Here is a 17,890-nt window from a genome sequence, read left to right as displayed (position 1 = left end):
TCCTATTATAGAATTACTACAAAACATCTAGGAGTACAATACTGAGAATCTGTATGGCATTGTGCAATTTAAATGCTTTTTATTAAACTTATCATTAGAATGTAGCACTTCATCTGTTTTAGCAATTATATAGTTCTGATTTAGGAATGTACAGTATAAAGCTGCAACACACCATTGTGGTGCTAAAGGTCATGATCGGTAATGCAAGACTGTGCTTCAGTTCCTACTTACTTGTGCTGAACTGCTTTGGGCGTCAGTTTTGCCTGTGTACACTGATATAAACTCCACACAACTGAACGGGAATGGAGGTTTTCAGCAGGGGGCAAATGCCAATCATGTTTAGTAACCATGCCAAGTGGCTATTCTAGCTTTTGTGCACATATTGAATCAATATTTAGATTCCAGTTAGTGCCTTAGGTTTCTGGTATTTATAGTCCATTGAGAGTTAAGGCATTTTCTGCCAAAAAATTTCTGGGGGTCCTTCTTCCAATCTGCACTTAGGTTAGTTAGAACTGTTTTGTAGAACTACAGCTTTGCCTTAGAGAAACAGTGTCACATAAATCTTTGACTGTGTAAAAATTGCTTTTTTAGAGATGCGGCATAGTCACCCTTTATTGCACACTAATGTTGTAGCCAATGTATTTGCTTGCTAACATAAAATAGCTGGTTAACTTCCTACACACGAGGCAGAAGAATAACATAGGATTCTAAAATCATAAAAACAGAAAAAAGGCCCGACTCAAACTAATAAACAAGATCACATAGCAGCAAACGTGCAGACGTGTAGTTTTAAAATGTTCTTGCTAATATTATTTTTTAACACAAGTTAATAAAATAATCATCATAATATTATTATGCTAAATTTGATTTGGTGGTTTATTTTAAAAGTTTCACAGCAGTGTAGCTTTCAATGATTTAATGAAATATGTTAACCTATTCTGAAAAAAATGCCTGATTTCTTCATTCAGAAATATTGATATTCTTCATATAGTCCCCATGTGTTGCTTCTTCTTTTGTTTATTGGTCTATTTTAAATGAAAATCTTGCTAGTTGATTTCTGCCAAGAGGTTTTAGTGCACTGAATTATGGTAACATGTCTTGCTTTTCATTTCATTAATTTAGGTGGACTGAAAACAAATGATGTTACCTGTGATGTAACACTTTTTTACCTCTGGAATGTGATATATTGCAATATTTCAGCATCTTTAGTTACTCTGATTACTCTACAGACACAGAATTGCAATACATCATAACACTGTATCAGTATAAATGCTGTAGCTATTTTGCACTTCTTTCTAAGGAGGAGTAAATGTTTCAGAGGGTTTGAATGGACAGTTATGAGCTAGAGAAGGTCAGTGGGTTCAGTGTGCTTATGAATGTTAGTTTCCTGACTCAAGAGCCTCCCCCACCACCCCAGCCATTTCTGGGAAATAAGAATTCACAACGAGGTCTCCAGCCCTCAGAGCTCTCTTGCACTCACCTGTGATATCCACACTGTCCCAGATGGGACTCTCATCTATGACAGAGCCATGGAGAAAGGGAAAACAGGGAGTCAAGTTTAGTAAGCATGTCTTTGGAAGTGGGAGGAAACCAACTCCCTTGACAAAAACCAATGTGAAGATGGGAAGACCAAGGCACACAGTTAGCCAACGTGGAGCCCTGGGCCTGGAGCTGTGATAAAGCAGCCCTAACCTCTGCTAACTGCAGTACTGTTGGTGTTTTTATCTCAGAACAATTTAACCCTGACCTGACCAAGCCTCAGCTTGACTCCTGACGTCTCAGAAGAGAGTGAAGTTAGGGTTGGAAACTTCAAGTTGAGGTGGAAAAGAGTTTTAGGACAAAGCGGGTAGGGCAGCAATCTCCCGGCTTTCGATTAAAATGAAGATCTATGTTCTCAGAGTCATCTGAAACAGGAAATTGCTGACAGAAGGAATGCAGTCTCCCTCCTCCATCTGTCTTCGAAGCAGTCCAAAGGCAGTTCAGTGCACCACTCTCTTGCCTGCTCTTTCAGACAACAACTTCCTGTAAACAAGCAGCTTTTGCCATGTGCCCTCCTCTCCTTGTGAGCTTAATTGTTTCACACTAACCCCTAAATAAATCAGAAAACTGCTATGCAGTAAAAAAAAAGATGAATAAAATGAAATGACAGCAGGGCTGTTGTTTAAATCTTGACGTCTTGGTTTTCCCACATTTTTGCTGCCCTTTTGGCTTTGTGGGGGAAGGCAAAGAAATGAGCAAAATGTTGATGAAGTCTTAAACTGTTTAAGACGTCACTAGGACTTCTTAAAGCAGCAGAGATAATTATAGAGTGTCGGGATCTTTTCTTAAAAACACTTTTTGAAATGTCCTTCAGTGCACAGCAGAAGCTTGAGGATTCGGAAGGATTCTTTCATTTGATCACTGTGGAAATATTTCGGAATGTAACCTATTAAAACTTGTAATCTTGTTTTGTAAGAAAACCCTACATGCTGGGAGTAGGGCAGAACGTGATGATAGAGCTTACGGTATAATCGCGATGCAGTTTTAGATTATCTTTAAAACAGGAATTTGTTTTGAGAATATAAATCATCATTACTAACAATAATTTAATAAAAGCTTTAAAGAGGGGGTGCTTCCCAACCTTTATACCAAAGGTGTGGGAGTGTGGAACAAGCTGCCCACATTGAGGAAGCCAATATGCTTTCAAGAAACATTACATGAGATCCACAGATCAATTCATTTGATAACTGTAAAAATAGGTTACTTGGGTCAAATGTCTTTCCCGCATTTCTTGTAGACATAATAATAGTAAAATCTTTATTAAACACGTAATTCCTAATTAACATTAATGGTGTGTTTGTGTAAAACAGTGGTCTATAACACGTGAAAAATGGTCTGTTCAGAGGAGCTGTCTTTATTTGTAATGGCCAGGACAGATGATGGAAGGGAAAGGCTCTCATAATATTTAGTTTAAGCCTTATGGGTTCTGAACATCGAAACCACAATTCTCCAACGCAGCTTGTAAAACTAATATCTGCAATAAAATCACAGCGAGCCAATTTAATGATTTTCTAGGTGTGCACATTCATGGGAAAAAGCAATCATTCTTTAATGAGCCAAGAGACTAACCCTGTTTCTGTTAATCTTGGCCCTTCCTTTCAAACAGACTAGGATATGCACAAACATTTTTATTCTAAAAGTACCACATGTTTCTCCTTTTTTTGGCCCATATAGTATATGCAAAACAGCTGGCCTACATTCAGGTTTACAGCATCTCATGAAATGAGCAAAGATTTAAAGCCACAGAGCTATTGGGTAACTATAAGACATTATTTATTTTATTATTTCTGTGACAACCTATTAATTCCACTTCATTTATTTAGCTAGTGAAGTTGATTTTTCACAGTAAGGTATGCAACATTAGCAAGTTCAAAAGTACATTGGGATTGTTGAAAAAACCAGGACTTTATTGACTTTTTAGGTGACCTTACTGACACACTTCTTTTGTATGTTTGCTTGCGCTGTGTGGAACCGAATGGTTTAGTCATGTTAACCTTGCAATATCTGATATGGAGCATTTTGCTTGTAAGGTTTAAGGTCCATATTTATCATGGACAAGTCTAAAATCCAATCCAAATCCAACTCTATTTATTGAACCACAGTGACATTTATTTGTTTTAATGATGTCATCTTAAAAACGTAATTTATATTATGGGATGTATTTGTGTAAATACATTAAACATGCCATATTGTAGTTAAGATATCCACAGATGCATGTGTGTTTGATATTTAAGAATGTATCACAAGATTTTTTAGAGAGGAACATCTGTCTCATAAATCTGCAAGATGGTTTAATTGCTTTTTGTTTTTTCCATACATATAATACCAATTGTACTGGAGCATTGCTGAAAGATTTTGGTGTTATCCATCCAGTTTACTTTTAGAGTCTTAAATTAAAAAAAAACATTATCTGCCTGTCACAGCTGAAAACAGCTCAGATGAACCTCTATTCTGTACTGTGCTAGTTTTAACAATCATTTCTGAACTTCAATCGATATGACATATACACTAAGGAAAAGAATGCTCGGATGTCAGCCTGAGCCTGTCTGTGTTAGACTAATACAGAACACCATTGTTTTTTTATAGTGACAGATAAACCTTTATAAAGAAGAAGCAAAGCTTCTTTGAAATTGTCTTTGTTATTTTTAATGTTGTTTAAAAATGGGCTGCTGATAAAGAAAGAAAAATGCACAATAGGACCGTTGGCCAGAAGAATGCTTGAGCAGGCATCAGCCAGGAACTTATTCAAGGAGCTCCTATTGCAATCCTGATGGATCAGCCTGAATCTGGACTGATGGCGTTTATTTTTGGTTAACAGAGGGGTTTTGCGTTTGATACATTGCATTGGCTAGAGGGAAAATAGGGGGATAAAAGAACTGGAGGCAACTAGGAGGTAAAAATCCTTGTTTGTGTCTTTTCTTCCAGGTGAGCAGGAAATCTGTGGGCAGAGGCAACGATGACTGCCAACAAGAATGCCAAAGCTGCCCCCCGAGCTGGAGGGAATAAAGTGTCCCGGGATATTCCTGAAAGGTTAGGAATTTGAGAATTATCCAGAGCGGCACCGTAAGGTTTAATGGGAATGATGAGGTCAAGATGATGCCCATGATGCGCTTAAGTAAAACACTTAGCCGGGTAAATAGCTATACTGTAAATGGAATTACCTGTGGATGAAAGAAACAACAAAGTAAATTAATAATAATAACATATTGACAAGCATGTTTAAACAGAAAGTTGTGCTTCTAATGAACTGGATAACTTCTATAAGTGAAATTGTTGACCTGTGCATCTTTTTTTTTTACTTCATCTATGTATAAAAGTACGTTGAATCGAAACTGCCAAGGCTGGTATTGAGGAGTGAGAGAAGGAAGCTTAAGAGATAGAAAGCTAAGACAGAATTAACATAAACCTATAATTTTAATTATTTTTTTTTCTGTTGGAAGAAATTTGGCAAGAAGCCTGATTCATGCAGCACTTATTACTTTCTGTGTATATAATGGGTTATCTGGGTTTTTGAATGTCCAGAAAGGCCTGTGACGTTCACCAGAAATCAGTCTTAACATGGACTCGCAATTTAACAGCATTAAATGGGAAAGTATAATTCTATTAAACATTCTTACATTTTTAAGTAGATTATTTAAACAGAAATGCAGGTAAAATTATATGCTTTGGACTGCTATGGTATCCCTGGCGTTGGGTGGAAAAGTTTCATTTTTAGTTTCAGTTTCAAAGAATTGCCAGTGTTTGTATCTCCAGGTATTGTCAAACACATTCAGCAGAAGACAACTGCAGAAGAGCAGCAGTTAGTAATTAGGTACAGGTAATCTGGACATGACAATAGTAATTTTGCAGACAGTTGCAAATGTAAAAGGAAAGACAAACTTAAAAATCAAGGGTCCAGGATCCTCTGTTTGATCTCGGATAACCTTTGTTTGAGAACCATGGCCTTAAAAACCAATAAGAAAAGAAAACAGTGAAGCAAAAACACGCAACAGGAGGAGGAAGTTGTAACATTTCAATAAAGAATTCATTGGCACTATCTTTTTCCATTGTGGTTTCAGACTGCATTGTGTCTGAGACAGTAAAAATGACTAAAACCCCAATTAGACAGATTATGTTTGTGTATGTACTGGAAGTTTAGAATCAGACATTCTAAATCACATTTGCTACATGTATAGCTAATGCAGTAGAATGCTGGAAAAAAAAAACTTGTTTAGAGCCTATGAATAATTATAAATGAGGGGTAGGCATCTGGCCCATCTAGATTATTTGATTTTTATGAGCTAAATGATTTTAGGATCTCACCCAGTCAGGGTAGCTACTTTAACAGCACAGCAGTTGGGGAGTTGCCCCAAATTCACAGTTTTAAAGGCACCATAATTTCCTTCCAGAGTCTTGGTTTGACTGCAATTATCTCTTCTAAACTGTTGAACTTGCATATGATTGCTATCTGCCTCCTGCTTTGAAGCTCAAAAAAACATTTGCGCAATTTGGCTTTTCTTGGTTAGGACAGGAAGCTTTTATTTTAACTATACTATTCCTCATTGAAATTGTGAGACATACTTCACTAACTTATGTTGACATAAAAGCTACTGTACGTAATTCACAGGGTTAGACATGTTTCTACTGTATCTAGTATGTGATGTCATTCGGGCGTCTTCAATATTCACAACATGAATCACAGAGACTTGCATCACACAAAAAAACCTGATTTAAGCTACAGACATTTATTAAATTTAAATGGTTTGCAGTGCATTATGTTTTTCTGTATAATATCATTGCGTCTTTCCATAATTACTCTATTTGCTATTCAGACTTAATTCTGTTTGCTGTGTACCATTAGCCTGTTATTTGAACTGAATTGATACTGTTTTATATCATTTTAATGTAATTCATTTTTTCTAATAAAACAGCTATCAGGGACCATTCACTTGCAAAGATCCTGAGCCCTAAAAAATCAAAAATCTAGAATGACTCTCTTATATACCTCTGACAGGGGACACAGGTCAAACATTCACCAAACATGCAGTTCCAAAACAGTCTGTAGCGTAACACAGGGTGTTATACCCCCCTTCTGAACCCAGAGAAGTGATACCACCATACCGTGCTCATTCTGTACTGCCAGCCCTTTTGCAGTAGCACAACATTACCAGCACTCAAGTATAAGTGATGAAAAAGCAACATCTCTGTGACTTTGTGAAGCAGCTAGAAGCGTTACTGTTCTCCATTCCACACTTCAGATTCTGCTGTATGGGTCCTTACACCCGGAGAAGACTTCACAGCTGTAACATCGTGTTTCCTTTCTTCTCTTTTCAGCATGGAATAAATCTTTACTCGTTCCTTCGCAACATACGCATGCTGACGCAGCTCCCCACCTAAAGTACTTTAGATTCTGCTGTCAAGCACGATTTTCAGTTTTGTTCCAGAGCCCCCTGCCTCTCCAGATAACCAGAAACAAGGCTGACAAAAACAGAAATGTTTGTTTTAAGACTGGAGTCCTGTTGATACATAAACTCTTTTATTCCCATTAACCTGTGAGCTGAGGTTCTGCTTCTGAAGTAAGGGGCCAAATACCGTACATGAGAGAATTGTTTTGGACTGTGGAGGAGTATTCCCCGATCTGTCGTGTTCTCATACAAGTCTAGAGGTGTCATTTTGGTTCCACTGGCCCTGTGAGATTTCTAAGCAGAACATGTCTGATGCTGCTGGCATGGTTAAATTAAATGGCTGGGAGAAAAGAATGAGAATAATTAGTGTCTCTTTTTGGAAATCAAGCAGGTGGGAAATCTGGTGTTGTTTAAGTTGTAAGACTAATGGTTGAAATCTGTTGCTGCTTTGCCTCGAGCTGCTTCTTCGCATACTCTAGTTAAGAGCGCTTTCACAAATTCAGATTTTTTTTTCAGGGGGAATATTCTTGGTTTCAGGCTCTGTTGATTTAAAAGTCTGCTAACATGGAAAAGTAAAGGCAGTCCAAGTCTGAGAGCCATTTGCAGGCTGAAATTGTATATATAAAGTGAAAACAAATCACAATGGAATTTTAAGTTGTCTTTTTCGAAAGACACAAATGCAGTACGGTTTAGTCAGCTGGGTGCCCTTGGAAACCTAGTGACAGTCAGCCATTGGGGATGTTTCGAGCGTCGATTTATGCCCTGGAAAGTCTTGACTTCTTTTCATGTCTGATTTTTTTTAATAACAAAGCAATTGGAATTCCAGTACATCATTATAACTTGAATTGTCTCTGCAAAGGCCAACTTGCTTAATAAGGATGTAAAATTCTCTGCTGTCACAATATCAAACGTTTCCTTTTATATATGTTAAAAAAACATTCTCTCACTCCCAGACATCAATCCAAGGGCCAACATCACTATTACACACTGTAAAAAGGTTGGAGGGGGAGTAGAGTAGGTAGGTGTTCCTTCCCAAGTGGCTCTGTCCTAAAACTGCTTGTTTGGAGTGCAAGCTGAGCCCCACACTGACATCGGCACTGACACTGCTGGGTCACTCCTATAGGTGAGACCTGCATCACCCCAATTGATGCCAACTGCCTGCAAAGCAGGCGGAAAATTAATTTTCGACAAAACACATCTGGTTCTTGTTCCCAATGACATAAGCGTGGCAGTGGTATGCTCAGCTGATTAATAATAGTCCATTGCTTAATGATATTAGTCATGTTATGCAAATCATTGCAAAATCTTGACATTTTATAACCTTATAAAATGATAAAGCAATCTAAAAAAAACATCAGCATTGTTTCTCTCTATGTGAATCACACCGAGTTGTAGGTGGACTATACAAAATTCACTTTGCTCCACCAGCTTTGGCGAAACACCGAGGTTTAGGTGCACACAAACTGATTTTCATGACACAGTAACTCCTAATAAATGTTACTCTTCTAAAGGATTGTAAAAACACATCTTTCTTTAAAAGGACAGAGTATGAAATGACTGTCCGCAGTCAAGGGGCCTAAGTTTAGCTGTCTGTGCTTTAAATGTGGCTGGATGAGTCTGTCCCACAGTGGAATAGCAGAGCTGGGGGTGTGTTAATTGGGCCTCTTTAGGGGATGTATCTTTTGATGTCGGTAACTTGAATCTCTTCCTCCCAGTCTGTTATCGGATTCTGCAAACAGGAAATGGCCTGTGGCTGACATACCCACAGACCTCTGTGAGAGTCTGTGTCTCAGTTGGCACCCTGTGCAGTCAATGTGTGGCCCGTTACAATTTAAGCCAAACTTTTGAAATCCACGATCACTAGACCACGCTCTCTGAGCTTGTTTGTACTGGCTTCAACTTGAGGCTTTTCCAGAGAAATTTTGCAGAGCTGTTAGCCCATTAACTGAAACCTGACTTGGCATTAGATGTAGGCCTAGATCCTCTTTCAGAGAGGAAAACTTGTATTTTATTCTTTTGTTCTTTTTTTGTTCTTGAGATAAATATTGAAGGTCAGTGCCAGGGGCGTATCCAGTAAGCTGTCTTTTAGGTGTAATAAATGCTTCCCACCCCTCTTGTCAAAATGAGATGGTTAGAAATTGCAGACCGGCTGTATTCGTTACATCAATTCGTTACATCAATTGAAGAACAAACATACTTGTAAAAACTAGTTTTAGGAGAGTTAATATCCATTTCAGGAGAATTAGAGTTATGTAACTGTACAGGGAGTGAGAATCTTCTTAATTTGTAAGGTTTATCATTGTATCTCATGTTTTATTTTTAACGTATTTGGATGATACTTTTATCCTTATACACTGTGTTATTATTTGAAGGCATCTCTTTTTTTGTACAGAGAGCTATTTATTGTTCATTGAGCTGGAATAATTTGGGCAATTCTGCAAGTATACAGCAGCACTGCCACCTGGGACTTCATAGCTCTAACCACTGCTCCACACTGCTCCCACACACCACCTCATCCATCTGACCCTCTTTCCCTTTATTCCTTCCTCTCCTGCACCACTGTCCAGCAAAAGAGAATCACTTTTAATAGTTTTTCCTTACATTTGATTGAAAATCCCCTAAAAAGTAATGGCAAATTCTCTAATGTTCCAGTTTTATCATGTTTTCCCTGTGTTTTTTCCATATGTTTAATTTCCCTCCTAAGTTGATTCAGTGTGTTATTTTTGAGGTTTACAATGTTTTTCATGTTTGAACCAACCCCTCATAAACCTCCTCCTGCTTTTTATACAATATTATTATAGTGCCACAGATTTCCTTAGTAAACATTCATACTTATCTTTGTAGGATGTTGTCCGTAATAATAATTGTTGTTTCCAAATTGCTGAGTAAGAGGAGCCACTGGAAAAGTTAAGTATCTAAGAAGGAACAACAGATTGTTACACAGAGAAAAACAGATAAGCAAAAAGGAAGAAATAAAAGGAACAAATCAGTTCAGTTCATAGTCATTGTTACTGTCCACAGGAAATAGCTGCTCATTTTTAGAGTATCCTGAAGGAGTAGAAAAAAGGATGCTCTGATGTTTTTCTCATGAGTCCTCCCCAGGTAACGGTATTGGCAGCTGCTTGTAGATTGTAATGTGAAACGGCAAGAACAGAGAGATAGCAGAGAGATAACAGAGAATTAGAAGGTGAAAGCTCGTGTTGGGGTGACATAATTTGTGGTCTACCACAGGAATCAGATGTTCTTCATTTATATCAATTATCTACTGTATGTTCTGGGTAGTTGGTAAGCTAGTTATGATTGCAGACAATATTAAAATAGGAGGACTAGCAGAATATTACATGCAGGTAGTACAAATATAAGCTAGATAAATATACAATATTGGAAACTCACAGCTTGAGGAAGCTACCTATAAAAATATTTAATTATAGTTGACACATCATTTTAATTTCCTCGACAATGTGGGGAAGCAATAAAAAGGCACACAGAATGTTATAATATATACAGTATCGGAGTTTAAATCAAAGGATGCTTTGTTAAATATTTAATAAGTAAACAGTCATTAATAATACCGCATACAGTTTTGATCACAACATTCCAAAAGTATATTGCTAGAAATGAAACTAATCTGTTTGGTTTTGAGCAGTGAAGATTTCGGGAAGACGTGAATTCACGTCTTCAAAATCCTCAAAACCATTGAAGACGACCCATTGAAGAGCCAACAGTACAACTTGAAAACTCAATTTAAAATTGAGATCAGGAAGCACTTTTTTACACAAAGGGTTGTCTGGAACAAACGTACCCATCCAAGTTGTTAAAACATACAGCCAATTGACTGCAAGGAACCAAACAAGCTAGATGGGGTAATGACTTCCTCTCATTTACTGACTCTGTTATGTTCCTGTCTCCTTTTCTAAAGAACTTCAGTCATTGGTGGAAAAAAGGCTTAATAGCATTTTAAAATGGCTGAGCTATACTGTAACATTTAATAGTCGCTCGAGCGATTAATACATGGGTAGAGTAAATGTTTTCTGAAGTATAATTCAAGCAAAAGCACAAACACTGTAATTGGAATCCTGTTTATAAGAACTTTTGCTATTTTATATTCAGAAACTCTCAAGGAGAGAATTCTTACCTGGAAAATTCTTGTAGCCTTCCGTTACAGTAACCATCTCATTGCCAAAGTGAAGGAACCTGTTCGGAGTTCCGTCTGTATCTGTGCCATCTGACCATGACAAAGTGCTCACAATGAGCCTCTTAGTTCAATGTAACTGGATTCAATTGCTTTCAAATCTTTATCTGCATGACTGTGTTTTGTGATTGGCTTTGCATCAGCCCGATTCATTTTTACTAGCCGACTAGGGCGCCTAGTGGTTACAGTTTTGGTAAGCGTGGATAGGTGTCCATGTCTATTAATTTTATTTCAGTAGGAGGAATCAAATTCCAGTTTCACTCAACTGCATCAGATGCATTGACAATCCTTGTTTGCTGTACGCTCTCCCTCATTCCTTAGTTTACACTAATCACAAAGCTGGAGCTTTTTTTGTCTTAAAAAGAAGTACTTATAACACTTTATAAAGTGCTACCTCCTCTTTTAGCTACAATTTATTTAAATAAATGTGAAAACCAAGCAACTGTCTTGAATGAATGCACTAAGAAAGATTCAGATGGATAACATGTACAGTAGCTTCATCTTTATTTCAATCAGCTATTATACTCTGAGGGATTAATAGAAAACTTCATTACAGTGACCTCAGGTTCCATCACAAAAGCGAAGCCAGCTAGGTCTTTTTTAGATAGGCTTAATTTTTAGAACCTTTCTTAAAGTATTTCCTGCAAAGTTGCACACTGTGCACAGGAATTCAGCATTATGAGTCTGAATCATGAGGCTGGCCCATTTCCTGCGCAAACATACAAAAAAAATATTTTTCCTTTGCTTTAATTATTTAAAGTATCATCAAAAGCCGTAAAGGAGGAAATTAATCATTAGCCCTAGTCCAATTTGATTATTTTTTTGCCATTTTGTAAACATTTCAAGAGAATTTCATTATTACATATCTGATTACAGCCATCGCTTGAATGGAACTTGGATGGAATGTAACACATTGCATCAACTGGTCTTAAGGCTTAAAACTGCAGTGTATTACGTTTAACCACAATCAATAGGTCACAGAACAAGTATATAAGGACCAAATAAATCATAGGGGATAACGTTTAATGATCCTGTAAATAAAGATTAATCAACGCACATTCTCATTCTGTAAGCGTAATTTAGGTTTGTCTGGAGAACAAAGATAATTAAGGTGAATTCAGGAAACTTCAATCACTGCACAATACGGGCTGTGACCATTTTTTCTCTGTTAAAATGGTTGTATCCTCTTTTCTTTTTGTTTAACAAAATGTCAAACTATATTTCATGTGTTTCTATTTAAATGTAATTGAGTTTTACAATTTATAACCACAGCCTATTGGAAATTGACTTCATGTTGAGCTATATAACATGATATAAGTGTACTTTCATCTTTTTTCTTCAGTGGAACTATGGTTACTAAGGTTAAAAAGCCAATTGTGCTCTAATGCAGACAGGCCTCTAGTTTTCTTGTCACATTTGTAGTGGTGTTACATTTATTATTATCTCTTAGTCCTTACTTTCTGGATATGCAACGACTTAACTATAAAATGAAAAGCATTTTCTTTTTTAAGTTCTCTGAATAATTGTCTTTTTAATATATTGCTTTAAAATGTTTAATTTTGCAACAAGCATAGATGTCTCTTGGTGTCTGCACTGACTTGATGAAAACATGCCTTTCTTTTTTGCTCATGCTTAATTCAACCATCATAAATCAGTGCTGATTTATTGTTGAATGGGTATAGTTCTGTTAATTACATGGTTCTGGTGCCATTTGTTTCCTTAATAGCTGATTTATAATAGCAAAATCTGTGTACTTTAGTTAATGATACAGTACTATACCTTCCAGCTGTGCTGTTTATAATTAGTTGTTGAGTTCAACAACTAGTTGATCTTAATTTAAAATGTATTTATGCATACAGTACTGTCATTTAAAAAAACATTCTTTAATTTGGCAAAGCTCCAATTTTTACTTTTACTTTGAGAATTATATACTAGAAGTAAACATCACTATTCTCAGTTACATGCAGTTGCATGGGTATACATTTCTCAGATTTCATAATTTCCAAATGCATTGCTTCCAAATATTTTTGTCTATTTTGTCTTTCAAATGATATGTCTTGGTTTATAACACTGATGTACAAGAGTTGCTCATTTATGGTAGTACTGTAGACACCTTTTGTGAGTGTCAATATTTTAAAGAGCATTAAATAAAGTATAACTGGAGACATATTGTACAATACATGGAACAAATCTGTACTTGAATTTAATAAAATACATAGGGGAGAACATCTGCTATTCAGCGTAATATACTTATGTAAGTAAAAGGAAATTTGTAATCAATTTGTGTTTCCTTACTTTCTGAAAGGTATAAAACATCCAATTCCATTTTACTCTAAAAAGGGATTTCTGTATTAAAATATGCAAAAACCTAGGTTGGCTTATTTCAGAAAGAAATCATTACAAAATGAAACAGAGAAAGGGTTTTTCATTATCAGTAATTTTATGTGGTTCTTGGCTTTAACTCTAGTAGCTATGATCAGATAAATGGTGCGCTGTTTTGAAGCTTTTCTGAGAGAGTGTCCAAGAAATACTTTAGACAGTGTAGTTCCTTCTGAAGAAGCGCTTTGGAAATACCGTGTCCCTTCTTAAAGACACCCTGAAGGTTTTCAGGTGCAAGTCCGTGTGTGGGTTCTGGGAATGTCAGGAGTCTGAGGGCGTCGGAAGGTGGAGTGTTATCTGTTCAAACTTGTCATCCCTTTCTCCCAGCCGGCCTTTATTGTTCAGACAAACTCTGTGACATCAGATTACTGTGAATCAATGAGTCGTGGGTTTAAATTTCAAAACAGGAGCATGCTTCTTGGAACAGCAGTAGAGATTGTGTCTGTTGAGAAAGTTTTTTTACTTCATATTTCAGAGGCGTAAAGCTGAAATGAGGTCAGCAAGGTTTATAATCCTGTTGCTCAGCGCGCTGGTTGCAGAAAACTACGTCATTTGGAAGTGAACAATAGGGTTGTAGTTCTGGTTCAAAGTTTTCAATGTACAGTGAAGCTGTTAGCACAAGACAGCAGAGAAGACAAGGCCCTCTGCTCTCTGTCTTAGGGAATAATGAAGTCTAAGATTGTTGCCCGATTCAGCTGGGTGGTTTAAGGTATGGCTTTTAAATGTCTCAGTCCGGTTCGGTGTGTGTGAGGTCTGCTTAAGTTTTACCGGCATAATGCTAATAATGTGGAAAAGTCCACACATGCATTTTATGCTGTTCTTTTCAATTTATTTTGGCCTTCTGTACAATTATATACTGCCAACATCTTGTCAAATTATTGCAGTAGTTTCCACAGATTATTTTACTACGGTGGCCAACTATTTCATTTTAACTTCTATCTTAAAGGAAGTCTGTGTTTTTTTAATACTCTGCTTTTTTTGTACTTAAGAAAGTGTGTGCTTTCCAAATCCTGTGAGCTTGGGCAATGATTAATCAACTGGCAGGCACAGCACACCTGAGCTAACTCCCTTTATCCACGCCTAGTTTCCTGCATTATGCAGTCAACAAAGGTGAAAGACATTGTTGGTAAATGCTTTACAGTTGATTGGCTTTCTGGCTGTCTTTTTTTCTAAGGGCTTCTTTTAGGAAAAGTACAGGGAACAAAAAAAACCCCAATAACAATAACACAGAGACGTTTCTTATTTCCCTCCCTGCTCTCATTGCAGGTGCCAGTCTGCATCTCCACCTCCCATTCTCTCTCCGGTGAAAGGGCCAGCGCACCCTCTGAGTGACAGTGAAGATTCCTACCAGCAGAGCAGGTATGCCAAGGCTGCAGGCAACAAACTCCTGCATCTGAGGAACTGGAGCAATAGAGCGTCAACTTTGAGGAGCTGCTCCACACTGCCTTCTGACATCGAATCACAGAGCAGACTCCTGAAATCCGTGAGCATCGGCTGTCTGGACAACAAGTTATCGATCTACAAACCTCCGGGGGTGGGAGGTCAGGACCAGAAGGAGAACCTGCAGGAAGGCTCAGCTGGGGCTGGAATAAGCACCAGCCAGCTGGGCTGGAGCACGCTTTCCCTGGGACCGGCCTCCAGCCACAGGAGCCTTTCCCTCAGCAGGAGCAGCGTCTGTTCCCAGGCAGTCGGCATCCGCAAAAAGATTTCCGAATGGGAGTGCAGGAAGGCCGCTCCGTCTAGGATGAGTCTCTGCCTGGACAAGAGACCACTGGGCGAGCGAGTGGGGGGCAGTGAGGGCTGCCCGAGCCTTCTGTCATCGCCGTGCAGTGAGAAGACCTTTGACTTCAAGGGCATAAGGAGAATGAGCACAACGTTTTCTGAGTGCTCCTACCCTGAAACCGAAGAGGAGGAGGCCTTGGACAGAGAGACCCCCAAAAGGTTTGAAAAGAGACTGAGCAAGACAGAGACGTCGGGGCTTTTCTCCCGCTCCTCCACGAGGAAGGAGACATCTGCTGTCCTGAACCGGATACAAAAGATTGAGCAGGCCCTCAAAGAGAGCCCAGGCCGGGGCCCGCCGCAATACCCCAGCAGCTGCTATGCACCGGACAAGACACGGAAAAAAAGCTTCACAATCGGCCCCCCTGAGGACTCAGACAGCACTTGCACTAGCAAAAGGGGCAGCATCAGTTCTGTGGTAACAGAACCAGACTGCACCCCTGGGACTGACAAGCTGGCGAAAGTAAAGCAGAGGTTCAGTATGAGTTCGGGACGCTCCTGTAGCCCAGAGCTACTTCCCGATATCCCAGGAAGCACTCCCGTGAATCCTGTGCCAAAACCCAAGCGCACCTTCGAGTACGAGGCAAACGGAAACCATAAGAGTATGCCAAGCAATGGTCTACCTCCCACCCCACCCTCTGCCTCTCCTCCCCCTCTCCCCTCAACCCCTGCTCCCCCTATCACACAGAGGCAGAAGAAAGAGGGCAGCTTCAGTAAGAAGCTCCAGAACAGGTGAGACATAGTTTCTTGTTGTGTTTCTCTTTTATCATTTCTGCGAGGTGGACTCATAGTTTCTTTCCTTGAGCACTTTGTCATTCAAGTCAACCCTAAATGGTTTTTCAGGCATGGTGTCCAGCTGCTACAGTATATCAGAAAAGACAAACCACCCATTAATTCATGTAGTACAAGTTTCAGTATTTTGTTTTTGGCAGATTTCTGCAGGCAAATAGTTGAATGTATGGAAATAAATTAGGAAAGAAAAACAATGCATCTATGTTTTCTTTTGGAAATGGATGTTAAAACAGCATGTATAAAAAAATCTATGTTTTAAAACTAATACAGTAGGAAGCTGGTGAGGAATATGATTGACTTAATTCTGCAGTTTTTTATTTTTCATTGTAAAAGAGCAATTTTACCTCAGTAATTGAGAGCAATTGAAGAAAATAAGTTGTATAAATAAAAAGTATTCTATATTTCTGTGCAAAATTTCAGGGGGCAGTGTCTTTTTGGGGTGCAACAGCAAGGAATTTCAACAAAAATGTTTTCGAAAACATAATTGAAAGTATTGCTTATTAATGATGCATGACTTCATGCAAGTATCAATCTAGTTTTCCTTGGAAGGAGACCTGTTATTGGCATAACATTAATATTGTTCTGCAAATTGAATTCTCAGACCATGAAAGAATTTGTGTATCTGGTCTGTTGAACGTGCTGCACAGAAACCGCGCTGCTGGAAAATCACAAAAGGACAGAAGAAATAAAAAGATTTATGAAGTTACAAGACAGAGGAATGTTTATTTATTTAATATGAGAAAAAATCAGGAGTAGTGTGAATTCTTTTACTCCCATGTGAGATTTTCAGTGACAGTACATTTATTTAGCTTGAAGTGCTTAGCATATCAAACACATACTGAGAATTTATCAGGGGGCAAAGGCTTCAGGTCAATGTTTTGCTGTTTACCATACTTTTTGTTTATGTTGATTTAGTGTGTGAATTATGACTGCTGTATTGCTGAGCTCATACCGTATTACTGAGAGACGAATATGAACCATGAGTATAATGTATTAACTTTGGTCATCTTTGTGTTCAGTTTTTGTCTAGTCTGCTTTCATTTGATTTAAAGACGGAAAATTTTTACTGAAATATTCACTCATTTTGGTTTCTTACTAACAAGTGGCTCCTTTTTATGTATTTGCACAACTAAGACTTGTAGTTGTAAATATGATTATTTGCCTTTTGACTGTGGTTCAGGAGTTCTAAAAATCAATTGTTAATATAAATAGAGGAATAAGGCATTCATTAACACCAATGTTATGGATCTTAGAAAACAATAATTTTGAAATAAAAGCTCCTCTATTAACTAAAAATCACTCTTAACAGTATGTATGGAGAGATCATTAAGTGTAATATTGTAATAAGATCCTGTTAAAAATGTTTAGTTTAAAAAGAGTCTTCTCTGAAACAAAGGTGAAAACTTGATAATCTTTTCAAGAAGTTCAAAATAGATTGGTAGAGAGTGGAAATGCCATTATATAAAACAAAATACATATATGCTATGAATTTCTGTGGAAAGTTTAACCCTTTGATGTACTTATTCTAAATCTGAAACTAAAGAATAATACCCCAAAAATTCAGAACTTTTCTGATAAAGTGTATTTATTAATTTCTCTTTTCCCTATTGCTTCCTGTGATATAAATGCAGATGCTAGTCAAAAATGATTTTACTCTGGCACTTCTGCATTATAGTAGTGTGACCTTGCATGTGTTTTAGGCCTGAGCCTGCATGAGAGCTTCTACAGGCCTGAAATAGTTACAATTTACTTTGAATGTGGTGACTTGCCTAATATCGTCAAAGTAATAAGAGGGAAATATGTACTGCCGTTGGTACATAAGACT

At 37.8% G+C, this 17,890-nt stretch overlaps 1 protein-coding gene across 3 annotated transcripts in view; it reads left to right on the top strand.

Annotated features, from left to right (window-relative positions):
- dennd2b (DENN domain containing 2B) overlaps positions 1 to 17,890 on the top strand; it is a 76,886-nt gene that overhangs the window by 21,785 nt on the left and 37,211 nt on the right. For all 3 annotated transcript variants that reach the window (XM_088611648.1, XM_088611649.1, XM_088611647.1), the window contains exons 2-3: positions 4,465 to 4,569; positions 14,761 to 16,005. In XM_088611648.1, the coding sequence (XP_088467774.1) occupies positions 4,496 to 4,569; positions 14,761 to 16,005 (1,319 nt within the window). In that variant the 5' untranslated portion in view covers positions 4,465 to 4,495. The remainder of the gene's footprint in view (positions 1 to 4,464; positions 4,570 to 14,760; positions 16,006 to 17,890) is intronic.

The sequence above is a fragment of the Lepisosteus platostomus genome, chromosome 18 (genome assembly GCF_059453375.1).
Source record: "Lepisosteus platostomus isolate fLepPlt1 chromosome 18, fLepPlt1.hap1, whole genome shotgun sequence".
Taxonomy (NCBI): domain Eukaryota; kingdom Metazoa; phylum Chordata; class Actinopteri; order Semionotiformes; family Lepisosteidae; genus Lepisosteus; species Lepisosteus platostomus.
Note: the sequence above shows the minus strand (reverse complement) of the source record. Positions and strands in the feature narration are given on the sequence as shown.